At 42.1% G+C, this 27,611-nt stretch overlaps 1 protein-coding gene across 1 annotated transcript in view; it reads left to right on the forward strand.

The window, feature by feature from the left end:
- Positions 1 to 880: 880 nt before the first annotated feature.
- The window catches only part of LOC117967739 (sodium/potassium/calcium exchanger 3-like), a 60,130-nt gene continuing 33,399 nt past the window's right edge, over positions 881 to 27,611 (forward strand). The window contains exons 1-2 of the mRNA XM_059015935.1: positions 881 to 1,224; positions 12,702 to 12,806. Coding sequence (XP_058871918.1) covers positions 1,116 to 1,224; positions 12,702 to 12,806 — 214 coding nt within the window. The 5' untranslated portion in view covers positions 881 to 1,115. The remainder of the gene's footprint in view (positions 1,225 to 12,701; positions 12,807 to 27,611) is intronic.

Raw genomic sequence — 27,611 nt, forward strand, 5'->3', positions numbered from 1 at the left:
CGGGTTTAAAAGGCATGTCGTATGCAGACATGCTAAAATAATTTAATCTGTTCAGTCTTGAACAAAGAAAACTATGCTGTGATCTTATTCAAGCATTCTAAATTCTAAAAGGTATAGACAATGTCGACCCAGGGGAATTTTTCAACCTGAAAAAAAGAAACAAGGACCAGGGGTCACAAATGGAGCTGAGATAAAGGGGCATTCAGAACAGAAAATAGGAGGCACTTTTTTTACAAAGAGAATTGTGATGGTCTGGAACCAACTCCCCAGTAATGTTGTTGAAGCCGACACCCTGGGATCCTTCATGAAGCTGCTTGATGAGATTCTGGGATCAATAAACTACTACTAAACGAGCAACATGGGCCGAATGGCCTCCTCTCGTTTGTAAACTTTCTTTTGTTCTTATGTTCTAAAACCTTTTGCATGTTTTTTTTTAAACAGAGGATGATCTAGTCAGATCAGGTCAGGTGCTCCTTCCAGTCCAGGGCAGGCTTGAGGCATGGAGACTGAACTGCTCCCTCCCTCCCTCATCCCCCTAAGAGAAAGGGTGCTCCCTCCAGTCCAGGGCAGGCTTGAGGCATGGAGACTGAACTGCTCCCTCCCTCACCCCCTAAGAGAAAGGGTGCTCCCTCCAGTCCAGGAGAGTGCTCCCTCCCTCACCCAGAGTAGTTGTAAGTAAATAAATAAATACATACATGTCTGTTTTCAATTATTATATATTATTTTCAAAAAAAAGTCTTCCTTTCTGCAAGGAGTGCCTCTGGACCCTGAAAACCCACCCCTTTCATTAGCTATCCCCCTCCCGCAGCGCTCAGCCTGCTCGCCTCTTCAAAGCGAGAGAGACAGGGGTGCTCAAACGGGAACGCGTGTAGTCTCCTAGCGGTCGCTTTGAGTCAATGACAACGCTTCCCCCAGCAGTATGTACTAACATCACAGGCTACCCACCCGGGCAGGCAGACAATCCGCTGCTTCTGTGCATGGGGGAGACAGCGAGAGAGGCACAGGGAGGCAGACTCGAGTATGGGGCTGCTGTAGAGCTTCAGTCCATCGAATAACAATTAAGCAGGCAAACCGGGAGAGTGTTCTAAAGATGTCTGGAAACAACTGAAGCCGAAATGAATAATATTTTTAAGAAGAGGCAGCGGGGGTTGCTTAAGCGTCTGTGCTGTTGGTGCGCCGGGCTGCTCGCTTTAAGTTGGGTGTCACAGCTAATTAAAGTAACAGGTGAGTATTTTTACTGTACTATACCACGCAGCACTTGCACTGTTTCAGTAGGGGGTATTTTAGGATTTGAACCCCGTTGAAACTGGCTCCTCAGGTGGAACAATAAAGGAAATGCCAAAATTCTGTATTGCGTATTTGAATTTTCGGGAACTGTAGTTTTTAACAGCGTTTCTTTGTATGTACAGTTTGGGGATGATTTCCAAATTATAATCCAAATTCTGTAATAATATTGTACTGGTAAATACGGCATAGCAGAAATACATAAGTGCGTGAAATGCAACACATATAGAAAATAAAACACATATTTATATATTGTTGTTTTATATAATGCATGATAAGATATGTTGTTTTTATATCGTAATATTTAAACCGTTTCATTTTTATCGGCTGTATCGTGGATAAAAATCAGAGAATGTATTTTTCTTTCCTTATTTTGTACCCCGGTTGTGGACAGTCGACATTTCACCTGCAGTGTTCGGTCCCGTTTGCAGCAGCATACCCCGCATCAGCACCACGGTACAGTGCTGGCGGCGACTGTCCGTCAAGAGAGACGTGGAAACGCTTCGCTTCTCCTACTTAAAACAAGCACCAGCAAATAATGCATACTTCATATTTAACGTGTGTACATCATACATTAAACTTACAATCAGCAGAATTGTTATTTGTATGTAATAATCACATTTTTATATGCTTAAATGCTTAAATATATTTTGAATACACCTAATACTACAAAATTGGTAGGTTTTCGCAATATAAGCTAAATAGTCTATCGTTAATCGTAATACAAATCTCTTGTAGAGGCGGGAAGTGAAAGGTCTGAGAGTTTGACATGAAGGTGTCTGTCCACGGCGTTTTTATTTGTTAATAACGGAGTTAGGTCGTGTTTGCTTCAGGGTGTATTGATCTGCCACAATGAATCGCTCCTCGCTGTCTCTGGTTTGGAGTTCAAGGCGCGTTAATCGATACGGAGTTGGCTGAATTCAAACATGTTTAAATAACTGTGGCAGAATGTGACTTCGTGTCTTAAATACTGTACTGGTGTTATTTGACAGACTGGTCGCATGACAGAATGCTGAGGCACTGAACTCTTCGTCTGCCAGCTTCTTAAAAAAAAAAAGAATAATAACAAATACAATGGATATAAACGTACACAACTTTTCCAATTCTCATTTGGTTTTTGTTTTGATAAATGTTTATTGTGCAGGCAGTATTCTGGGCAGCAGTGTGGAGTAGTGGTTAGGGCTCTGGACTCTTGACCGGAGGGTCGTGGGTTCAATCCCAGGTGGGGGGGACACTGCTGCTGTACCCTTGAGCAAGGTACTTTACCTAGATTGCTCCAGTAAAAATCAAACTGTATAAATGGGTAATTGTATGGAAAAATAATGTTATATCTTGTAACAATTGTAAGTCGCCCTGGATGTGGGCGTCTGTTAAGAGAGAAATAAATAATAATAATAATTTAGTGCTAAGGCACTGTGGTAGTACAATGGCAGCTACAATGGGATGAGACAGTCATCAGTAGAAGGATACCGCAGTATGCTAACTATACCCTTCCTTCATGATCTTCAGTCAGTGCAGACAGCCAGTGACGTCACAGTGGCAATAACGGGATCCCAAAGGCATTCTTTCCTCTAGGTGTGATAGCAAAGTCGAAAATAGTATCCACTACTTGCCAGAAGGGTTGTTATCGGATGCCTTTCAAACACAGAGGTGTCTGATAAGAAACATCCTCAGGTAAGTGAGGCTGGGAAAGTGGAGAAGCTGCAGCCCTTTGAGGAGAGTTTCTTTCCCAGCCCAGCACTTGCCTCTGCCTGTGTCTAACTCATATCCCTGGCTGGTAATGAAGTTTATTTAGCAGAAGATATTGGCAGTATCAGATTGCAGGGCTATGTGGAGGTGTCTGGATCTGTGTGTCACGCTCACATTTGTACACATGTCTTGAGAACACAGGAAGTTATTCTGCATCCAATTAATCAGTCATTTTAACACACCCTGATCCTGACGCCTCATTTGCTTACCCAATGACATCTAGCTATGTCGTTACAGTTGGGAATGGTTATATCCAATACCACAGATCGAGTGTTCATGAAACTATTCACTGCCACTTTCAATTGTATTCCATTCTGTACATGCTGCTGATATACATGAAGTCATCAACTCTGTCATCATACTGAGAGCTCTGATTTTGAATTGACAGCGTGGTAGGGGACGTTACTGAAATATTGAGATTCATAACCGCACTGGAGGATATGATGGAAGCCATAGTGGTTGTACTTTTCTAGAGAACTCCTTGTCCAACTGCAATGACACTTGCCAAGGACCTTCTGCAGTGCAGGCATTGTAACGTGTCTTGATCTCAGGTTATATTCTTTCTGTCTCATTTGAGAATGTTTCTGGGTTCTGTTGTTCTGTTGTTATCAGTTGTCTCTAAATCTCGCTTTGAGTTTGTCTGGAAAATCCTAACTGCCAGGACTGAACAGCCTTCCTCATTCCATTCAAATCATGTGACAATTTTTCAACTGGCCCCACCTAACCCACAAATATAGAGGGTGCGGAGGTGGGACCAGCCAGGTTGAAAGGTCATTTTGTCTAATGATTTGAATGGAATGAGGATGTCTCTTCAGTACTAAGCAGTTCTCCGGACTCACAGACAGATAAAGACAGATATAGAGACTAATAACTCAATATTGGATCAACAGGACCCAGCACTACTCAACAGAATTGCCAATGTAACCAGCAACCCTGCGCACTGCAAGCGAGCACCTTAACCACTATGCAAAAGAGCCGGGTCATCTGCATTCGTGGTTTTAGAGCTTCTAACTTCATCTCATCTCCCTGACAGAGGACAGAACCCGTAACGGCAGTGCATCTCACAGCACTGTCCATTCCACAAACATCAGGGAAGGGGGGTAGAAAGAGGCAGACATCATGTTAAACACGGATTTGATTTATAATGGCATTTTTTTCATAGGTTTTGCAAACAATAAATCTCTTTCACTCTTTTCCGCGCTGCTCCTCCTGTTGAAGGAACACAGCCGACACACGGGAGCTGCTTCTGGGAGTCCTTGTAGGAAAAACAGTTTGGAACGTTTCTTTTTTTAGACAATGTACAGTCTCCCAGAAACGAGTACATGCAAAAATGGAACCATTCTAAATGTTTGCCATTTATTTCCTTTAAAATAACTCAAACTCAGAAGCCAGACCCATTGACTCGCATTGGAGCACCAATCCCTGCGTGTTTTCAATGGTGACTTAATTCCTTCATGCAAGTTCATGGCAGTGTAGCATTGAAGTATTTGCAAGGAGTGATTGATAACTATTCTTCACTAACAGCTTCAAATAGATTCCCATTGAAAAATAGAATTCACCTTTACCATAATGTGTGCCTTTTTCTTATAGGAAAATCTGAGACCTAAGAAATGACAGCAAAATATATTAGGTAGGGTTTACTGGAATTATTTCTTAGCACCATTAAAAAAAAAAACTAAGCAATCACCTCTCAGCTTTCAGATTCACGAGCACAACATTTAAATAAGAAAACAGAAATATTAGATTCAGTCTCCAGCAATGGGATTAATTGGGTATAGAAATGACAGCTTCTGCTCTAACAAACATGTTCACTGACAGGCTGGGGGAATGCTATTGGAATTGGTGTGAAATGTATTTGAAGTACAGACATACACCCACCAGCACAGGATACAGATTGGTGTTATTTTGGGGTTTGAACTTTTCATTCAGTGTCTTGATTTCAAAATCTGATACATTAATTGCCTCAAAAGGTCACTGTTGACACATAGTTTGTAATGTATATGCTGTATATATCAGGTGTACATCAGAGTTGGACACTAGTGAGTTTTTCAATTATCAACCAAAAATGATCATGATTATATTAAATCATGTTTTAACTCTTGTGACTTTCTACCTCCCTAGTTCTTAGTTTTTCCACACTCTGATTTTTCACTTGTTGGTTTTTAAAACAGAGCTCCTGTTCTCTCCCACAATAGAGGGGTCTGAATTGAAGTTATTTTGCAATGCCCAGTTTAATTGTGATGGTTCTGTACAGGAAGAGAGAGGAGCATCTCAGCAGCAGCACCGCTGATCCTTCTCAGCTTCACTGTCAGGAACACGATTACTGCAGAGAACACCAGGAGCCACAGTCACTTTCACTGCAATACATTCTCAAGACTAAACAAATGCTAATGTCACGTTGTGCATTCTTAGTGAGTGTATTCCCAGCCATGGAGGGGGTGTAGGGCACTGACCAGCCTCTCTGCACTCACAGCATGTTACTGGAAATCGCTTTGCTTGATTCTGTTACTCGAATTAAATACAGCCCTTAAAGATTTGTGTCACATTTGCTTCAGTGATCTGCAGCCTATAGCACAGGGCATGATGAAGGAACAGAAATATATAGCTCTGTGTTTTTACAATCAGTGTATCCTGAAAAAAAGGAGAGCTCAAGCCAAACAGATGTTGCTAATGCTAATAGAAGCCTTGCTTAGATCTCCAGCAAAACAGACCTGATGTAGCCAGTGATGATGTTGCTCCTGCTAAGATATATAAGAATGGGTTTGAGATGGTTGTGGCTGGCACTCCTTTCATGCATTGCCTTGGCTGCTGTGCGTTTCTGTTGAAGGTCACAGTCAATCGTTCTCACCGGTGATTATTTGGATGTTGAGGCCACGGGCTTGGTTATAATGAAGCTCATATTAACACACGGCAGGAAAACCAAGGAAGTGTGTTTCAGCTCTAGAAATGTAGATGGCAGATCACTTTTTTTAAATCATGTTCTATTTCAGACAGGTGCAATCTTCTTCAGATTCAAGCTATTTTAAACCCAAGAGAGACAGTAGTTTTTAGATTCTCACACATCGCAATAGATTTTCACCTTTTCAGGCGCTGTGAGGGAGTGCAAATTGGTTTGCTTTTCTAGGGACATGAATATCCTGTGACTCCCCCTAAACAACCCTGTCAGTAACATGCCTCCGCATCGCCACGGCTGCAGATTCAGCATCAGAGTCTTCAGTACCACTGATCAGCAGTAAAGAACAGTCTAGAATAAGAAATGGCAATGCATAGTTTAATGAAATCTGTGGTGGACCTAGATGCCATTAGTAAATGAGGTGTTGGTATCATGGTAAGTATATTAAACTGGTTTTCAGTATGTGGAATAACTTCTTGTGTTTGTACACACAGAGAGATATCTCCATGCATCCCCACAACCTGATACTCTCAATAACTCTCAATAATGCTAAATAATGTGAAGACCAAGTTTAGTCACAATTGGATTAGCTTTGTTCGAGATATATGGAAAAAAAGGGTGACATACCTACAATATATAAAAAAAACTGAGACTAAACATTTAATGAAGCTGCCAGTTAATTCAGCAGCCAGTTTGGCAAGGTTTTTATACTGATGAACATCAGGGCTGAAGAAAATAAATATTAGTTTATTGAAGAAACAGGTCTGAAATGTAAGAAATAGCACACCTGTCCCCTGTGGTATTTCTTAGTGATGTATTTCTTACATTCACCAGGGGGCAGAGTGTTGCAGGGGCAGAGTGTTGCAGGGGCAGAGTGTTGCAGGGGCAGAGTGTTGCAAGGGGCAGAGTGTTGCAGGGGGCAGAGTGTTGCAAGGGGCAGAGTGTTGCAGGGAGCAGAGTGTTGCAAGGGGTAGAGTGTTGCAAGGGGCAGAGTGTTGCAGGGGCAGAGTGTTGCAAGGGGCAGAGTGTTGCAAGGGGTAGAGTGTTGCAAGGGGCAGAGTGTTGCAGGGGCAGAGTGTTGCAAGGGGCAGAGTGTTGCAGAGGCAGAGTGTTGCAGGGGTAGAGTGTTGCAAGGGGTAGAGTGTTGCAGGGGGCAGAGTGTTGCAGGGGGCAGAGTGTTGCAGGGGGTAGAGTGTTGCAAGGGGTAGAGTGTTGCAGGGGGCAGAGTGTTGCAGGGGGCAGAGTGTTGCAAGGGGCAGAGTGTTGCAGGGGCAGAGTGTTGCAGGGGCAGAGTGTTGCAGAGGCAGAGTGTTGCAGGGGGCAGAGTGTTGCAGGGGGCAGAGTGTTGCAAGGGGCAGAGTGTTGCAGGGGCAGAGTGTTGCAAGGGGCAGAGTGTTGCAGAGGCAGAGTGTTGCAGGGGGCAGAGTGTTGCAGGGGCAGAGTGTTGCAGGGGGCAGAGTGTTGCAGGGGGCAGAGTGTTGCAGGGGCAGAGTGTTGCAGGGGGCAGAGTGTTGCAGGGGCAGAGTGTTGCAGGGGCAGAGTGTTGCAAGGGGCAGAGTGTTGCAGGGGCAGAGTGTTGCAAGGGGCAGAGTGTTGTAGGGGCAGAGTGTTGCAAGGGGCAGAGTGTTGCAGGGGCAGAGTGTTGTAGGGGCAGAGTGTTGCAGGGGGCAGAGTGTTGCAAGGGGTAGAGTGTTGCAGGGGCAGAGTGTTGCAAGGGGTAGAGTGTTGCAAGGGGCAGAGTGTTGCAGGGGGCAGAGTGTTGCAGGGGGCAGGTTCGTGGTTACACTCTGTAGAGAGAAGGCATGTCTGAGAACATGCTATACAAAGTGATTCTAATGAACAAGAAGAGGAAGAATACATTAGCTAAGATATTAACACCAAGTTGCTCTTTAAGAGAAAAGGTGGGTCTGATTTCAAAGCTTGGTGACTTAAGTTTTAGTAAATCTCTGTTAATCAAACAAAAAAGCAAATCACAATCATGGTGTGCAGGTGAGTCATACAGTCAGGGGAGCACATTTTACACTGAGAGAACCGCTTGTCCAGTTGTTATGGAACTATGCTAGTCTCTATGTAAGTACTGTGTGTTTGTATTCATGGAGTCCTGTGCTAGTCTCTATGTAAGTACTGTGTGTTTGTATTCATGGAGTCCTGTGCTAGTCTCTATGTAAGTACTGTGTGTTTGTATTCATGGAGTCCTGTGCTAGTCTCTATGTAAGTACTGTGTGTTTGTATTCATGGAGTCCTGTGCTAGTCTCTATGTAAGTACTGTGTGTTTGTATTCATGGAGTCCTGTGCTAGTCTCTATGTAAGTACTGTGTGTTTGTATTCATGGAGTCCTGTGCTAGTCTCTATGTAAGTACTGTGTGTTTGTATTCATGGAGTCCTGTGCTAGTCTCTATGTAAGTACTGTGTGTTTGTATTCATGGAGTCCTGTGCTAGTCTCTATGTAAGTACTGTGTGTTTGTATTCATGGAGTCCTGTGCTAGTCTCTATGTAAGTACTGTGTGTTTGTATTCATGGAGTCCTTTGCTAGTCTCTGTGTAAGTACTGTGTGTTTGTATTCATGGAGTCCTGTGCTAGTCTCTATGTAAGTACTGTGTGTTTGTATTCATGGAGTCCTGTGCTAGTCTCTATGTAAGTACTGTGTGTTTGTATTCATGGAGTCCTGTGCTAGTCTCTGTGTAAGTACTGTGTGTTTGTATTCATGGAGTCCTGTGCTAGTCTCTATGTAAGTACTGTGTGTTTGTATTCATGGAGTCCTGTGCTAGTCTCTATGTAAGTACTGTGTGTTTGTATTCATGGAGTCCTGTGCTAGTCTCTATGTAAGTACTGTGTGTTTGTATTCATGGAGTCCTGTGCTAGTCTCTATGTAAGTACTGTGTGTTTGTATTCATGGAGTCCTGTGCTAGTCTCTGTGTAAGTACTGTGTGTTTGTATTCATGGAGTCCTGTGCTAGTCTCTATGTAAGTACTGTGTGTTTGTATTCATGGAGTCCTGTGCTAGTCTCTATGTAAGTACTGTGTGTTTGTATTCATGGAGTCCTGTGCTAGTCTCTATGTAAGTACTGTGTGTTTGTATTCATGGAGTCCTGTGCTAGTCTCTATGTAAGTACTGTGTGTTTGTATTCATGGAGTCCTGTGCTAGTCTCTATGTAAGTACTGTGTGTTTGTATTCATGGAGTCCTGTGCTAGTCTCTATGTAAGTACTGTGTGTTTGTTACACTTACATGTTTATACTGATATCCAGAAGTGCTTATCCAATTGTAATGAAACTTGGTGAAGATTCTTTAGCACATGTTACTGTGGAAAGCACTCACAGATATTTATCATTTTGATATCACTATTTTTATTGTATTTTCGTATATTGTGAATATTATATTGAGAATATTGTGTTCAGTTCTGGTCACCTCGTTACAAAAAGCATATTGCTGCTCTAGAAAGAGTGCAAAGAAGAGAAACCAGAATTATCCTGGGTTTAAAAGGCATGTCGTATGCAGACAGGCTAAAATAATTGAATCTAATTCAGTCTTGAACAAAGAAGACTACGCGGCGATCTGATTCAAGCATTCAAAATCCTAAAAGGTATTGACAATGTCGACCCAGGGGACTTTTTTGACCTGAAAAAAGAAACAAGGACCAAGGCAGGGGTCACAAATGGAGATTAGATAAAGGGGCATTCAGAACAGAAAATAGGAGGCACTTTTTTTACACAGAGAATTGTGAGGGTCTGGAACCAACTCCCCAGTAATGTTGTTGAAGCTGACACCCTGGGATCCTTCATGAAGCTGCTTGATGAGATTCTGGGATCAATAAGCTACTCAACCAAATGAGCAAGATGGGCTGAATGGCCTCCTCTCGTTTGTAGACTTTCTTATGTATATGATATCCTCCTAAGTATAGGTGTGGGCAATGGACTGAAATGGTAGAAAGGTTTCCCATAGTAAAGTCATTGGGAAGCATGGTAAAGCACTGAGAAGTATGGTAAAGCATGGTAAACTATGGTAGATACATAGTATAACCATGGAAAAGCATGGGGGAAAATTACAGTGCAGATTTACTGTGGTATTGAACTACAGGGACTAGCTGTCTATAGTGTGTAACACTGCATTAGGGACTAGCTGTCTATAGTGTGTATTACTGCACTACAGGGACTAGCTGTCTATAGTGTGTATCACTGCATTAGGGACTAGCTGTCTATAGTGTGTATCACTGCATTAGGGACTAGCTGTCTATAGTGTGTATTACTGCACTACAGGGACTAGCTGTCTATAGTGTGTATCACTGCATTAGGGACTAGCTGTCTATAGTGTGTATCACTGCATAAGGGACTAGCTGTCTATAGTGTGTATCACTGCATGAGGGACTAGCTGTCTATAGTGTGTATTACTACATTAGGGACTAGCTGTCTATAGTGTGTATCACTGCATTAGGGACTAGCTGTCTATAGTGTGTATTACTGCATTAGGGACTAGCTGTCTATAGTGTGTATCACTGCATGAGGGACTAGCTGTCTATAGTGTGTATTACTACATTAGGGACTAGCTGTCTATAGTGTGTATCACTGCATTAGGGACTAGCTGTCTATAGTGTGTATTACTGCATTAGGGACTAGCTGTCTATAGTGTGTATCACTGCATTAGGGACTAGCTGTCTATAGTGTGTATTACTACATTAGGGACTAGCTGTCTATAGTGTGTATCACTGCATTAGGGACTAGCTGTCTATAGTGTGTATCACTGCACTACAGGGACTAGCTGTCTATAGCGTGTAAATGGATGCGCTGTTTTTCAGATGCAATCAAAAATGTAAGTGTGACAGATGGATAAATGTACGGACAGATGTAAAAGTTTCATTGCAATCGGATAAGCGGTTCTCCAGACAGATGGAAGGGTGTGCAGTGTGCCGCGCGTGCGTGTGACAGCCTCCACTGTATCCCCTCCGCAGGGGGGCTCATCACCAGCAGGAGGCAGTAATGATCAATCCTAAGGCTCGCTCCGTGTTTCTCTTTACTTGTTCTTGTATTGCTTACTTAGTGCAGCACTGATGAAATCCCCTGATACTGTGAGGTTTTGAAAGCGTTTAATGCAGAAGAAGCAATAAAGCTGCCTCTATCCCAGGAGCCTCAGCTTTCTATTATTATCACCTCTCATTAGCTCAGTATGTAAATCAGCCTCAGCTCTCAGTACAGGCAAACATATTCTGAGAAGGAGAAGTGCCAGGCCAGAGTTGTCATGGAAACTGGGAGAGATGTAAAGCAGCTATGGTGTAAAACTGCATTATTCAGTACGAAGTGGCAGTAAAGAAAAATAAACAGCTGTCATCTTTCTTACCTTCAAGGCGTGCCGACATTAACAAGAACGTCAAATGAAATCAGCCTGATGAAAATGTTATTGATCGTATCAACAGTGTGTACAGAATAGTAGAGAATAAGAATTAGCAATGACGTGTTTCATCACAACCCGGTCTGCAGATATAGGCACAAATATGAGCGTGACATACAGATGCACGGATGAATGGACAGACAGACAGACCCCTCCGTACAGCTCTGGAATCTCATCGTCTCAATAACTTCTGCTAAATAATGGTGGTCCCAAGATTCATGGCAATTGGAGAAGTAGTCCAACCAACCAAATACGAATGACCAATTTTTTGAAATGGGGTTGTCTGTCTGTCCATTCAGCTGTCTGTAATGTCACACTCCCAGTTTTACATTGAGAACACAAGAAGTTATCTCACACACTGTAAATCAGTTACTTTACTATACCCTGAGACTGACACCTCATTGCTTACCTAATGACATCCAGGTCTTCAATACCACTGATCCGATTTCCATTAAATGGTTCATTGCCATTTCTTATTCTATTCTGTACATGCTGTGTATGTATGTCGTGGTCATCCATGTTTTGATCACACTAATAGCTCTGGTTTTGAATGCACAGCTGTGGTGATGAGGGGCATGTTACCGACATGCTTGTTTCTTTATTCATTATCATTTTCAGAGCCTTAACATGTTTATTCCAAGCTGAAGATGCAAATGCATATTTTTATTGAATGATTATATCACCCATCATTTCAAAATCAATCAAAATACAGGGTATAAGGTAAAATGTCAAAATAGATGTGACTGAACCAGATATGCAAAATTAATCTAAACTGGAAGAAGAATCCATTCGTGAAACTGTGATACTCCGCACCCATATCAAGCTGCTCTTTAATATCCCATTATGTGTGTTCTCTAGGATTGTCTTTGATTTAAAAAATGTAAGAAGTGAAATCTTTATTAAATATGGCTGGTATACAGTATCAGTTTCTGAGTTTTATTTTCTTAGGAGCAGTTGTTTTTGTTTGCCTGAATGGCAGTGCTTTGACAGTTCGGATTGACAGCTAGTAGATTAGGGTGCTGACCCAGCTGTGCACTTAATAGTCAACTAGTCAGATAGTAAAGTGACTCTCGACCTCAGAGACCGATACTCGACTAACTGCACGTCACGTGATTGTGAAGTCACTGAAGAGCGGACGGTTTCAGACAGAATTGCAGTTCTGGTTCCAATCCATTAACACATAAATGACATTTCAGAACATTCAGAAATAAATAGTTAACTAAAAACTGAATTTAAATTGAATCCCTGGTGAAAAAGAATTCATGTCATTAAGGCTCAGTTTTACTTTTCACTGTGCAGAGGTTGCGTGAACACCAGGAAGATTGCTATTCATTTCATGTTACTGGGTTCAATAAATACGTATGGTTGGTTAACTGTATCTCTGTCTCTGCACAGGCGATGGTTCGTCCAGTCCTGGGATCGAGGGCTGGGCCGCTCGAAGGCTGATGTCTGAGAGAGAAGACAACCAGACAGAGAGACAGGCCAACTGCACCAGGGCTGGTGAGTTTACAAGAGCTGTGTTTCTACTAGCAATCTCAGCCTGGCCCGGGAAATAACACTACAGGAACATGGCTTACTGCATTCAAATAAATATTACAAGCCGAAAGGTTCAAATACTCTACAGCCTAATGTAACACTCATTTTCATAAATCTACTCATTATATAGGTCTGAAAAGTGCAGTTTTGAAAGAAGCACATGTTTGAGCAAAAAAAAAATGTCTGACATGCTTTCAGCCAGTGACATGACCCAGAAGACACTGCTCAGGTGAAATGACCCAGGAAGTAAAGCAGTAAAAGACATCCTGGAAGGCAAGGCAAGCATACTGAGAGCCTTATTTAACCTGGTGTAGTACCAGATGTCTGTTTTAAAATGAAAACACGTGTTTGCTGTAACCTGTGTTTCTTTCAAAACTGCACATTTGAAGCCTATGTAGTTAAATGCAAAACCGGTAAGCTTTCTTTTTCTTCCATTAAAGCTTCTCTGGGATAATGAGAGCCCTGAAGCTCAGATCAAGCACTGCACAGGCCTGGTCATTCGTGTGTGTAGTGCTGGGGAGTAACACAGTAAATGTTATGTAAAAAATAATGTGATATCTGTATAATGTGAAATAATGTATAATGTGATGTCTTGTAACAATTGTAAGTCGCCCTGGATAAGGGATTCTGATAAGAAATAAATAATAATAATAATAATAATAATAATAATAATAATAATAATAATAATAATAATAATAATAATAATAATAATACACGTAGTGCCTCACTGGAATCTGATTACATTTGTCATTACCTTTTAACTGTAATGCTTTCTTTGTCAGACAGGTAACAAAATGTGATAACGCATTACATTTTAATACAAGTTACTTTTAAAAAAAGGCCTATGGCTAATGCATAAAATCAGAAAGCGCTTCAACAGTGCAAGCTTGCTACATGTGCCATGCTTCTGTTCTCCTACGACTCTCCACCAGACTCTTAGCAGCTCCTCATTTCTGTAAAACTAAAAAAAGGAAAGTTGGCAACGGCACACACAGTAGCCTGCAAACTAACAACCGTCTACAACCTGGAACCTTTTCTTAGAAAGACGGCTAGTGACAAAAAACACACTCGCAGAGTAACAAGAGCAGAGTGAGCAACAATTAGCTACTGCTGTAGCCGGTGCCTGTTTGCTTGTACTAGCTACCCATGTTTGGGAAATATGTGGGGCTAGGGAGGCCAGGAGAGCCTAATATGGGTAAGGGGGAGGCAGAGAGAGGGAAGGGGGGCAAAGAGGAGTCCTAATTTGTCGTCAGGCAGGTTCCAGTGCTCGTGGCATGTTTAGAAACAATGTGGCAATATGTTGCACACGGACTGGATTTATGAGGCAGGAAAACATTCTGGAGCTGTCTTCAGTGATAGGATGTATATTGTATACTCGCCTACACAAATATTGAGATCAACGAGGGGGGGCAGAGGAGCTGGAAGGGTAAGCTTGTTTACTGTTCCCTGGGGGTTCTGGCTATCATTGAGAGCTTCTTAATGAACTTTCTCAAATGCTGTGCTTTTTATTTTCTGTTTGTGTTACTCTGAGTTCAGGAGCTGCTGTTTAGTTCTAGTCACCTGCCATAGACATATTTAACCTAGGCTAGATCAGCCAAAGAGCCAGCGCCATCTAGTGCACAGCTGTGTATTGCCATTTTAAAAATTAAAAACTCAAGGAAACTTCTTTCCAAAGTGCCATATCACAGATACAGTAAAAACAATGCATAATACATTAAATCCAGTGAAAAACAAAGCATAATGCATTAAATACAAGGCTAGGATGTGAATGGTGTCATACAGTGAAAGATCAGAAGTAGCAGAGTCATAGCAGCTAATAACAGATCAGGCTTAAAGAGCATGGAAAGCAAGAGAAAACAGGTGGGTGCAAGCGAGAGACGGGGGGAGCATCACGCACCAAAGCTGGGAGAGAGTTCCAAAGAGTCGGAGCCATGAAGCTAAACGAGCGTTCTCCAAGTGTGGTGCGCTTTTGCTTGGGGATAACAAGCAGGCCAGAGTCGGAGGACCTCAGCTTGCAGGCAGGGACATAACGGGTCAGCAGGTTGAGGATGTACTCGGGACCTGTGTGATGAAGGGCATTGTAGGTGAGCAGGAGAATTTTGAAAATAATCCTGAACTTTACAGGTAGCCAGTGCAGCTGGGTAGGACGGGGGGGTGATGTGTTCACGTTTTTTACATCTGGTAAGGATCCTGGCAGCGGCATTCTGAACTAGCTGCAGTCGGTTTATGGTGCGTGCCGGGAGACCACCATATAGAGAGTTGCAGTAGTCGAGACAAATGCATGACAAAGTATCTCCGCATCTGTGAGGGAAAGGTAGGGACGGACTTTGGAGATGTTTCAAAGATGGTAGAAGGAAGATTTGACCACAGAGGAGATGTGGGCATCAAAGGAGAGCTTGCTGTCCAGAAGTACACCAAGGCTTCGTACAGTGGGGGAAGGCAGCAGCAGACAGTTTCCGAGGTTCAGGGCAGCTACATTGAGATTCTTAAGTTGAGTTTTAGATCCTACTAGAAGGAGTTCAGATTTGTTAGTGTTGAGCTGAAGAAAATGTTACAGGTATCTGTGTTACACGTATCTATGATAGAAAACCAGCTCCTCAATTCAGACTTATCAGAAAATGTATTGAGTATTGAGTAATTACAATAGGAAGATCTCTGGATGATTGCAAACATCATGAAAAGGTAAGGGGACAGGAAAAGATAAGCAATTGGAATCTGTTGTAACAAACAAAAGAATTCCTGTCCTGCACCTCCATTCATTACATAGAGCGCAAATGTGCAGTTTTGAAAGAAACACATGTTGTAGCAAACAGTTGTTTTTTTCATATCCGGTACTACACTAGGTTCAAGAAATCTCTGTTTGCAGGTCATGCTGTCATGCACTTCCTGGGTCATTTCCTGTGGTGAGGAAACTATCCCAACCCTTCAGCTGCTTGAAGCGTCCCCTGTTGACTGACATGCTTTCAGCCAGTAACATGACCCAGGAAGACAAGGCAAGCAAACTGAGAACTTCGTGTAGTTCCAGATGTCTGTTTAAAAATGAAAATGCATGTTTGCTGTAACACTGTACATTTGAGACTTACGTTAGCCAATTTAGGGGTTGCAGTCACGTGACCCCAGCGCCATACAGGCAGGCAAAACAACAATGGCAGCAGATTCCACAAATTCCACAGATTCCACACAGCACACTAATAACGAACACACTCGTCACCTCCAAAATAAGGAGTTAATAATATGCAACGAGAAATGTCAAATTCTTGGTATTTGTGAGTCTTACTGTGCACCTCCAATGCTGTTTACAGCAATCAATAATAAAAAAAACTCCCAGACCTCGATTTCAGCAACATCTGGCTGTATCTGGTAGAGAATCCCTCACCCTACACAGCTTCAGAGATGAAAGCGCACAGACGTGCTGACAGCTACAGATGAGATACTTCACCTGTGAATGGGTGAACAGCCCAATCGAGTGGCAATTAGAGAGGAAGAAATTCTTTGTAATCAAGGCTAAGGTTACTGTTTGGGACACGATGTACAGTTTAAAGATAATAACTCAATAATTAGCTCAGAAATATACATTTTTATGTTGAAGTATCAAGCATTAAAAAACACATGCATCATTCTAAAGAAAATAGAGTAATTAATCTAACATGCATTATATACAGTACTATATAAGCATCTTTTGTTAACTGGACTTTCATACTATAATAGATGTATGATTTTTTTGGTATAAACTACAGTATTATAATTTAATATAAGGATAAAAAACCAGGGAGCGTCAAAAACTGAAATCTGTAGAACGTGTTCCTGTAAAATCAACTTGTGACAGCTAAGTTACTGTAAAGTACTATGCTGTGCAAAAATGAGCACAGCATTAAGAATGTGGTTAAGGTGGGCCTACGTACATAATCACTTCTATTTACTTTGCAAGTAGCCTACAGTTACATGTAGATAAATGCCATTTTCATTGTACTTTTAAACACGGCTGGTTCGTGATTTTATATTGAAGTTCAGTAAGATAATTAATGTAGCATTATGGATTTTGTTAACGGTAAAATATTTTATGTAAGGCCTGGGAATCACTGACCAGCTTAAGAGTAATCCTATTTAACTGTATATCTAAATATTTTTTAAAAAACAGCCATACAAGTAAGCGTATTAATACTACTACTACCACTAATAATAATAATAATAATAATAATAACGTAATATCAGAACTAACTACCAATATATATTAACATTTTATGAAGTGCTCACTACACAAACGTGTGGAATGGGTCCAGTCTTTTTCGTTTTTTTGTTTCTCTTTTAATTGCTGAAATCCATTTTGCCCTCCTATCTGGATCAGCAGGAATCCTGTAGAGGGATAATCCCTGTTTCTGTCCTCTTCTGTTGGTGCACCCAAAAGCACAGCTTGAATCAGGCATTGTTTTGTACCTCGCTTAAATTATAGACAGTGCTTTTTGCCTGCCAACATGGCGTCTCAGCAGCCGGTGACATCGCGTGAGAAACTTCAACAGAAGTGCAAAATGGATCATGTCTTAAAATAAAAATACATGTTTGCTCTGACGTGTTTCTGTCAAAACTGCACATTTGAGACCTCCTGTATGGAGTGAATGGAAGTGCAGAATGGGAAAGATTTTCTGTGAGCTCCAATTCCTTTAGCAAAAGGACTTGTGGGATATCAGATTGTTCTCCACACCCTTTAATTTAATTCAGAAGTTGCTAAGCGTTGGTTCATGGCAACAAAATGGGGACCAACGCAGTATTGGCTAGGGGTCTCAATAAAAGGGCCAATGTTCACAGAAGAATATAACTAAAGAAAGAATTCTGATTTCGCTTTTCATTTGATGTTTGAAGAAATCATGTTTGAAGGACACAGTGAAGAGAACAGCATTTCTGATGTTCTTTCAGGTGAAATATTTTCCAAATAAGAGCAGTTTGGGTTCTGGGTGAGGTCATAAAAGAAGAGAAATCTATGCCAAGATTGAAAACCCTCTTCTCTCTCTCTCTAGCGCCCTTTACATTGGACATTCATTAGGTCAGTTCCACCATCAGAGTGGAGAGATCTTTTTCAAAGTAATACATTACTGTAACTAGTTACAGTAACTTGTAACTAGCATATTACTTTTTAAAGGGCAGCAGTGTGGAGTAGTGGTTAGGGCTCTGGACTCTTGACCGGAAGGTCGTGGGTTCAATCCCCGGTGAGGACACTGCTGCTGTACCCTTGAGCAAGGTACTTTACCTAGATTGCTCCAGTAAAAACCCAACTGTATAAATGGGTATTTGTATGTAAAAAATAATGTGATATCTTGTAACAATTGTAAGTCGCCCTGGATAAGGGCGTCTGCTAAGAAATAAATAATAATAATAATAATAATAATAAAAGGAACTTCCCCAATGCTTTAAAAAGTTAACCCTGGTCCATGCTTCTCATTGGAAAGGATTTCCAAGCCATGTTGCTGTTGAATTATTGGGATACTTCATGAGCTGTCCAGATTGTGGGTTTAATGAGCTTTTAGGAACTGGGTGACCATGGACAGCCTCCCTTCGTTCAGAACTTCTTGTGTTTTACTAGCTTGTTTCCTCTAATGAGATCTCACAGGGATGCCTTGATTGACGCTCCTGCTTGTTTTAACTCATTTCCATTCTTCAGGTCTCGCATGTTCCCTTAAAAGGGAAATGAAACAGCAGCCCTGTCTTTGAGGCTGCCGTTGCTAGGCAACGGAATGCTGGAGCCTCCACTGAGGGAGGGCTTTTCACAAACATGAAACAGCAGGCCCGACACGGCTTTATTGAGAAAAAGAAACCGTTGGAAATAACACCCTGCTTGTTATTTTTAGAGCCAGCGATACGCATGTTGTTTTTGTTGTTGTGTTTAAGTGTGGCACAGCAGGTATAGAGATGGAATGGAATTAGAATTTCCACAGGGATTATTTGTGAATCCCTAATGTCTCTGGTGACTGACTGCCTTTTTAAACTATGCAGAGCTAGCAAAACAATCCCAGTGGATCTGATATGCATCCCCACCACTGTGTAGATCTCACATTCTCCAATATGAAAGAGGAGCACATCATGGTAAACCTGGATCTGATCTGCATCCCCATCACTGTGTAGACCTCACATTCTCCAATATGAAAGAGGAGCACATCATGGTAAACCTGGATCTGATATCATCCCCATCACTGTGTAGACCTCACATTCTCCAATATGAAAGAGGAGCACATCATGGTAAACCTGGATCTGATATCATCCCCATCACTGTGTAGATCTCACATTCTCCAATATGAAAGAGGAGCACATCATGGTAAACCTGGATCTGATATCATCCCCATCACTGTGTAGACCTCACATTCTCCAATATGAAAGAGGAGCACATCATGGTAAACCTGGATCTGATATCATCCCCATCACTGTGTAGACCTCACATTCTCCAATATGAAAGAGGAGCACATCATGGTAAACCTGGATCTGATATCATCCCCATCACTGTGTAGACCTCACATTCTCCAATATGAAAGAGGAGCACATCATGGTAAACGTGGATCTGATATCATCCCCATCACTGTGTAGACCTCACATTCTCCGATATGAAAGAGGAGCACATCATAGTAAACCTGGATCTGATATCATCCCCATCACTGTGTAGACCTCACATTCTCCAATATGAAAGAGGAGCACATCATGGTAAACCTGGATCTGATCTGCATCCCCATCACTGTGTAGACCTCACATTCTCCAATATGAAAGAGGAGCACATCATGGTAAACCTGGATCTGATATCATCCCCATCACTGTGTAGACCTCACATTCTCCAATATGAAAGAGGAGCACATCATGGTAAACCTGGATCTGATCTGCATCCCCATCACTGTGTAGATCTCACATTCTCCAATATGAAAGAGGAGCACATCATGGTAAACCTGGATCTGATATCATCCCCACCACTGTGTAGACCTCACATTCTCCGATATGAAAGAGGAGCACATCATGGTAAACGTGGGTTTGATTTATAATGGTATTTTTTCATAGCATTTGTAAACAGTAAACTGGTGAGCGTCTCTTGCACTCTTTTCTGTGCTGCTCTTAGGAGTGTATTTTTTTAAATATATATTTTGCCAGACAAAAAAGTTTAAAATGCCATTTATTTTCTTTAAAAGAACTCCCAGAGATTCTAGAGCGTTGGCTCTCCTCTGAGCTCCAATCCCTGCTCTTCCTGTGACTGGCGTGTTTTCAATGTCAGTTCCGTCATGCCAGCTCTCAAAGTGGAAGTGTAGCATTGAAGTGTCTGCAAGGAGCGAGCGATAAATATTCAAAGAAGCTTCAAAGAAATTACCATTACAAATCGAATTCACCTTTACCACAATGTGTGCGTTTTGCATAATGGAAAATGTTAGACCTAATAAATGATAGCAGGAGATATTAGGTAAGATTCACTGGAATTATTTTGTTAGCGCTGTGCAATGTAAGTGGGACTGACAGCACTGTAAATATATTTTTCCAGATATATGTCTCACTAGAGCCTGTATAAAAGGGAAGCTACATGGCTAGTTAGTATGAATGCACTAGCCTTTCACTCTCCTGGGTTCAAATCCAATTGTTTTCAACGACCCAGTAGGCATTAGTAATCCACATCACAAAACAAACATCTCAGTTTGAACTGAGACGGAACTGCTCCCTTCCTCACCCCTCTAAGAGAAAGGGTGCTCCCTCCAGTCCAGGGCAGGCTTGAGGCATGGAGACTGAACTGCTCCCTTCCTCACCCCTCTAAGAGAAAGGGTGCTCCCTCCAGTCCAGGGCAGGCTTGAGGCATGGAGTCTGAACTGCTCCCTCCCTCACCCCTCTAAGAGAAAGGGTGCTCCCTCCAGTCCAGGGCAGGCTTGAGGCATGGAGACTGAACTGCTCCCTTCCTCACCCCTCTAAGAGAAAGGGTGCTCCCTCCAGTCCAGGGCAGGCTTGAGGCATGGAGACTGAACTCCCCCCATCAATACTAGCAGAGAATATTAGTATTGTAATGTGGATTATGTTGAAAGTTGGAGACTATGTCAATAAATAAATATGGTTCAGGGAACCCTCTCATTAAGGCTGTCCAATATGCAGCTAATAAAGGGTAGTCTTAGTACTGAGGCTACACAGAATTTATTGACACATTTCTACTGTAATAGAAATTACTAAGAAGTTCTAAAACCCCAACATGTGAGTGAAAATTAGTGTGTTTTTGTAAGTGGGTGGCAGGTTTTTGAACAGTTAATTCTCTTATTTATTTGTGTGAATTTTTCTGATGCGCTACACTATAGGTAACTTTACTCAGGGAGTAATTATCCAGGTTAGGTTTCATTGAAATAAATACAAAATAAGTGCTGGCTCTGCAACGTCAGGAATATGGCAGCAAAGCCCTGCAGGTACAGTGCTGTAACTTGATCTTTTAAAATGTACAGGTATGTTTACAAACACACACAGACACACACACACACACACACACACACACACACTGACACAGACACACACAGACACACACACAGACACACACACACACACACAGACACACAGACACACACACACACACACACACACAGACACACACACACCCACACAGACACACACAGACACACACACAGACACACACACACACACACAGACACACATACACCCACACAGACAAACACACACCCACACAGACACACACACACACACACACAGACACACACACACACACACAGACACACACACACAGACACACACACACAGACACACACACAGACACACACTCACACCCACACAGACACAGACACAGACACACACACACAGACACACACACACACAGACACACACAGACACACACACAGACACACACACACAGACACACACAGACACACACTCACACCCACACAGACACAGACACAGACACAGACACACACACACAGACACACACACACACAGACACACACAGACACACACACAGACACACACACACACACACACACAGACACACACACACACACACACACACACACACACAGATGTTTTCTCGCTCTCCTCACAGTGCATTGTGAGGTCACTGTAGCTGAGAGAAGAGCCAGGAGGGAAGCACACTGAGATCAAGATGCAGCTCGTCGCCACGGTGATGGAAATGCATTCAGACAATACACAGTGAGGCTAGCCTACCTACCACCCTGCCAGCCAGGGAGAGGAGAAGGAGGAGGGGGAAGAAAGGGAAAGGAGGAAAGCAGAGGGAGAGGGAAAAGAGAGCAGAAGAGAGGAATAGGGGATGAAAAAGGGGAATGGGAAAAGAGAGAAGGGAAAGAGGGAGAGAGAAGAAACTGGGAGGAGAGGAGAGTGCGTTGATGAGGGAGAGAGAAAGGGGGTGTAAGAAGGTGTGTAAGGGTTAGGAAAGGGGAGAGGATGCCACACAGAAACATGACATTTAACATCATATCTATCAAAGACAAGTAACAGCAGATTCAGGCAGACAGAGAGCTGACCCACGGTCATTTCTGTTTCCAGGGCACTATTCAATTAAAATGAAAGACATGAAAGGACATGCACTGAACTCTGCTTTAGAAAAAATGCCAAAAACTCACATTAACATTCCTGAAGCCTTTTATTTTTAATTACACCTCCACCTCGAGCAAATCCATCTCAAACATGGAAGTATTATAGCTGGTGTGTGACGGAACTGCAGCAGCATATAGTGCAGGCGGTCATTCACACGCATGTCACTTCACGTATCTGAAAAACCGCTTATCCAGTCGGGATGAAATTTGCTATTGGATTTTGGGGTGTCTGCTGTCCATACATTCGTCCGCGTGTATGTCATATTTTTGTATATATCTGAAAAAAACAGCTGCTTTCTTTTATGTACACAACAGTGTGTGCTACATATGGCACATGCGTCCAATTTTATGTCCAAGTCCAGTATGAGAGCAAGACAAGCAGAGACTTCCGTTCAAAGGTTTGTTATTTATAGCTGTCTTTATATAGAATACAAAAAAAAAAAAATGTCAGGCAATGGTCACTTCTTGGTGATTGACATGTGACAATCTCAAGGGAACCCAGTATCTTTCTTTATCCCTCTTTCATCTCTGAGTTCCATTTTTTGTATTTATTTTCATTCCCCTGGGTGTTTATAGATTTCTTTCCATTCCTGTCTGTCTCTCACACCTCTGCCCCCCCTCCCTGTCTGTCATCAGCCAACCAACAGCCTCAGGGGTCTCCATGGCAACCACTGTCTCCCTACTTGAAGAGCAAGGCCTAGTGGACCTGTCAAAGCCTTCACCAGACCCATTTGTAAACAATGAATGTGCAGAAACAATGGCACATATTAAAATGGTTGGCAGATATTAAAATGTGCCGTTTCCATCTACGGCGCCATCCAAAACAGGGAAAAAAAATAGCTTGTCAAATTATTATTTTTAAATATATTTAATATAGTTTCAAAATAAACACCTTGACTGAATCAAAATAGTCTGTATGCCACTTCTGATTACTTCATTGATCTTTGGTCTAGTGGCCATATCATGATCTACAGCACAGGAAGTGATTGGGGACCAGGAAGTAGTAGTTTATTATTACATTTTATGTATATAAAAAAAATAAGGTAGTTATATTTTTTTTAAAAATGACTAATGCATAACAAAACCAGAAAGCGCTTCAACAGTGCAAGTCAAACCCTACACATCACACGACCGCGCTTTTCAGATCATCCTGCTAGAAAACAGCATCAGAGGAGGGAGGGAGTGGCTTCGATAGCTGGATCTTCAAAGAATATTTCCAGCTGCAGCCTGACCAAACCCAAAGCAATATCTCTGTAAAATGCAAACTGTGGAACTGTAACTAGTTACAATGTTAAAGTATTACGTTGCTGCAACTAGTCACAATTGTGTCCAAGTAATTGTAGCATATTCTTGTTTTAAATGAACTTCCCTTTAATTATAAAAGCATTTCATATATCTATGGATTCTTGTGAAGATATAGGCCTATATATTCTTGTGAAGAGAGTTCCTGAAATAAACCAGGATTTGCTTTGAAGGTTTCCGACATTCATTGCATTTCTATAACATGCACTCATGAATTATGCACTGAAGCCTAAAATCAAAGCATTGTACTGGCTTATTCATTGCCTATTCGTTTGTACATGAAAGGGGGAGATAAGATGCTGAGATGGTAGTCTGTGTGCTAAACAGTATGCATGAGGGTTAGAACAACTACGAATATACCAGTCGAATAATTGAGGTAAAAGCGGTCAGAAATAGTCACTTAAAAAAATATCATGCATTTGAACATGTCTGGTGCTCTATTTGTGAACGTACTGTTTCGTAACACTGTGCTGTTTGAGCACTATATACTAAAACTGCTTTGAATGGTTTAAAACTATTTATTGATGTTCTAAAACATCATTTATACGTTAATGGATTGAAACCGCAACTGTGCTCCCGTTCATCTGAAACTACTCGCTCCACCGTGACTTCACAATCACGTGACATGGATTAGTCAGGTATCGGTTTCTTTACCTATGACAGTTACTGCCTCTTATGACGAAAATGTTTATCAGATCAAATATGAATTTATGCACGAGCAAGGGCAGTGATTCATGTATAAAAGTGTGGGTTCAGGGTGTGGAAAATCAAAGTCTTGCTGTACTCAGTAAGACAGTAGGAGGGGCAGTGATAATGTTACTAGCTCTAATAAGGGGTAAGAAAATTGATTCTAAAGAAGCCTTGGTTAGCACTCCTTTTTGGGGGGCGAATGAGAATAGTTCTAATAAGGGGTAAGAAAAAAGATTTTTATAGCATTGGACAGCACTTCTTTAAAGGGGACCAGTGATACTGTTGCCAATAGGAGGTAAGAAATCTAAAGCCTTGGTTAGCGCTTCTTCAGTGTTAAAGTCTGAGCGCTCCTTTGATGGGAGCTGGTGTTCAATGTTAAAGTCTTGATGAGCGCTCTGTTGATGGGAGCTGGTGTTCAATGTTAGTCTTGTTAAGCGCTCCGTTGATGGGAGCTGGTGTTCAATGTTAAAGTCTTGATGAGTGCTCTGTTGATGGGAGCTGATGTTCAATGTTAGTCTTGATGAGCGCTCCATTGATGGGAGCTGGTGTTCAATGTTAAAGCCCTGATCATCACTCCATTGATGGGAGCTGGTGTTCAATGTTAGTCTTGATGAGTGCACCGTTGATGGGAGCTGGTGTTCAATGTTAAAGCCCTGATCATCACTCTGTTGATGGGAGCTGGTGTTCAATGTTAGTTTTGATGAGCGCTCCATTGATGGGAGCTGGTGTTCAATGTTAAAGCCCTGATCATCACTCCATTGATGGGAGCTGGTGTTCAATGTTAGTCTTGATGAGTGCACCGTTGATGGGAGCTGGTGTTCAATGTTAAAGCCCTGATCATCACTCTGTTGATTGGAGCTGGTGTTCAATGTTAGTCTTGATGAGCGCACCGTTGATGGGAGCTGGTGTTCAATGTTAAAGCCCTGATCATCACTCTGTTAATGGGAGCTGGTGTTCAATGTTAGTCTTGATGAGTGCACCGTTGATGGGAGCTGGTGTTCAATGTTAAAGCCCTGATCATCACTCTGTTGATGGGAGCTGGTGTTCAATGTTAAAGTCTTGATGAGCGCTCCGTTGATGGGAGCTGGTGTTCAATGTTAAAGCCCTGATCATCACTCTGTTGATTGGAGCTGGTGTTCAATGTTAGTCTTGATGAGTGCTCCGTTGATGGGAGCTGGTGTTCAATGTTAAAGCCCTGATCATCACTCTGTTGATGGGAGCTGGTGTTCAATGTTAGTCTTGATGAGTGCACCGTTGATGGGAGCTGGTGTTCAATGTTAAAGCCCTGATCATCACTCTGTTGATGGGAGCTGGTGTTCAATGTTAGTCTTGATGAGTGCACCGTTGATGGGAGCTGGTGTTCAATGTTAAAGCCCTGATCATCACTCTGTTGATGGGAGCTGGTGTTCAATGTTAGTCTTGATAAGTGCACCATTGATGGGAGCTAGTGTTCAATGTTAAAGTCTTGATAAGCACTCCGTTGATGGGAGCTGGTGTTTAGGGAGCTGAGTCGGCGTGTTTGTAGCGGATACCCGTTCCTGAGCATGCATGGGTCGTGTTTCGGTCCCTGACTCCGTGCCTCTCATCCTCTGCCAAAGGAGGTAATTACGTGAGGGAGGGCTGGGATCTAGGAACTCGGCAATTAATTCCCACAGATGCTGATGGAGAGAGTTATCGTCAGAGGGGTGGAACATGCTGTCCGGGATCATTGCAATAACCATTTCCACAGTTTTAACAGCCTGTGCTGAAATACAAAGAAAGGATAGGAAATGAACACACTGTAGCAATTCCACCAAGGAGTTTCAGGGCTTGAAACTCACATGAGCCTTGCTGCACCTAGTCCTGAGTTTCAATTAAGTGTATTATAGCTGCATGAACAACTCCTGCTTGTAACCCTACAGACTCACAGTAGAGATATATTCACAATGGGATCAGTTCATTGAGATTTTCCAGCAGCCTGATTGCTCAAACCTGGCATCTAGTCATTTCAATACTATACCTGAACAAGGGGAGTTCTAACCCCAGGACTGGGTGCAGCAGCAGCAGCAGCAGGGCTAGTGTGAGTTTCTAACCCTGCTCAAACTCCTGGGTCCTGATCATTTCAATAATAATAATAATAATAGATTTCATTGAGGGGTGTTCTGAACCCCAGGACTGGGTGCAGCAGCAGCAGCAGGGCTAGTGTGAGTTTGTAACCCTGCTCAAACTCCTGGCTCCTGATCATTTCAATATTAATAATACTAGACTTCATTGAGGGGAGCTCTGAACCCCAGGACTGGGTGCAGCAGCAGCAGCAGGGCTAGTGTGAGTTTCTAACTCTGCTCAACCTCCTGGCTCCTGATCATTTCAATAATAATAATACTAGACTTCATTGAGGGGTGTTCTGAATCCCCGGACTGGGTGCAGCAGCAGCAGCTGCAGGGCTAGTGTGAGTTTCTAAAATGAGTAAACGTATCTGACAAGACTACTCATGAGTGAAATAAGCACTCTATGAGTATTCATGGTATAATCTGTTTATACAACAAGAACAATGTCTGGAAAAGAAAGCATGTTTAAACCTAAATTAAACAGCAGAGTTCAGAGAGGTCCCTTAGATCAAGCTCTGCATCTGCTCAGCAGTGTCATTTTGAACAGTGTGAGTTGCCCTGTCATTGGATTGGAATGAATAAATCTGAACCAGTAAAAAAATTAAAAAAAACAAGTTATCAACAATAGAAATCTAACGTTGAATCACAAGTCCCACTGCAACGCTGCCTCCTAGTGGATTGAAGAAGTACAACACAAAGAAATACCACACAGAACATATTTTGTACATCCACTGGGGGCAGTGTGTTGCAGGTGGGGGGGTGGGGGGGTGGGGGGGGGGGGGCAGGTTAATGGTTACACACTGGTGTACCAGCTGTAGAAGTAAGACTTGTTTGACATCCCTTTTAGGGGGTGCTTTAATCTTTTGAATCTAAATACAGTCAACTCTCATTCTTTCAATAAAGTAACAGTAACACTGAAATCAATTTTCAATTACAGCACAATGAAAAGCATTAACAATTTAAAAAGTACTGTGCACGTTATTGTAAAGAGTTGTAAGTGAGCTTTTAAAAATAAATACATTGTAAATGAAGTGCACTTGAACTCTGCATGATCACTTTTTTAAACAACAAAGCAAGACATCATCCACATCAGGGTATTGAGAAAATCGAACAGTTTTTAATCTCCTATTACAAACTGC

This window comes from Acipenser ruthenus, chromosome 51 (genome assembly GCF_902713425.1).
Source record: "Acipenser ruthenus chromosome 51, fAciRut3.2 maternal haplotype, whole genome shotgun sequence".
NCBI classification, from domain to species: domain Eukaryota; kingdom Metazoa; phylum Chordata; class Actinopteri; order Acipenseriformes; family Acipenseridae; genus Acipenser; species Acipenser ruthenus.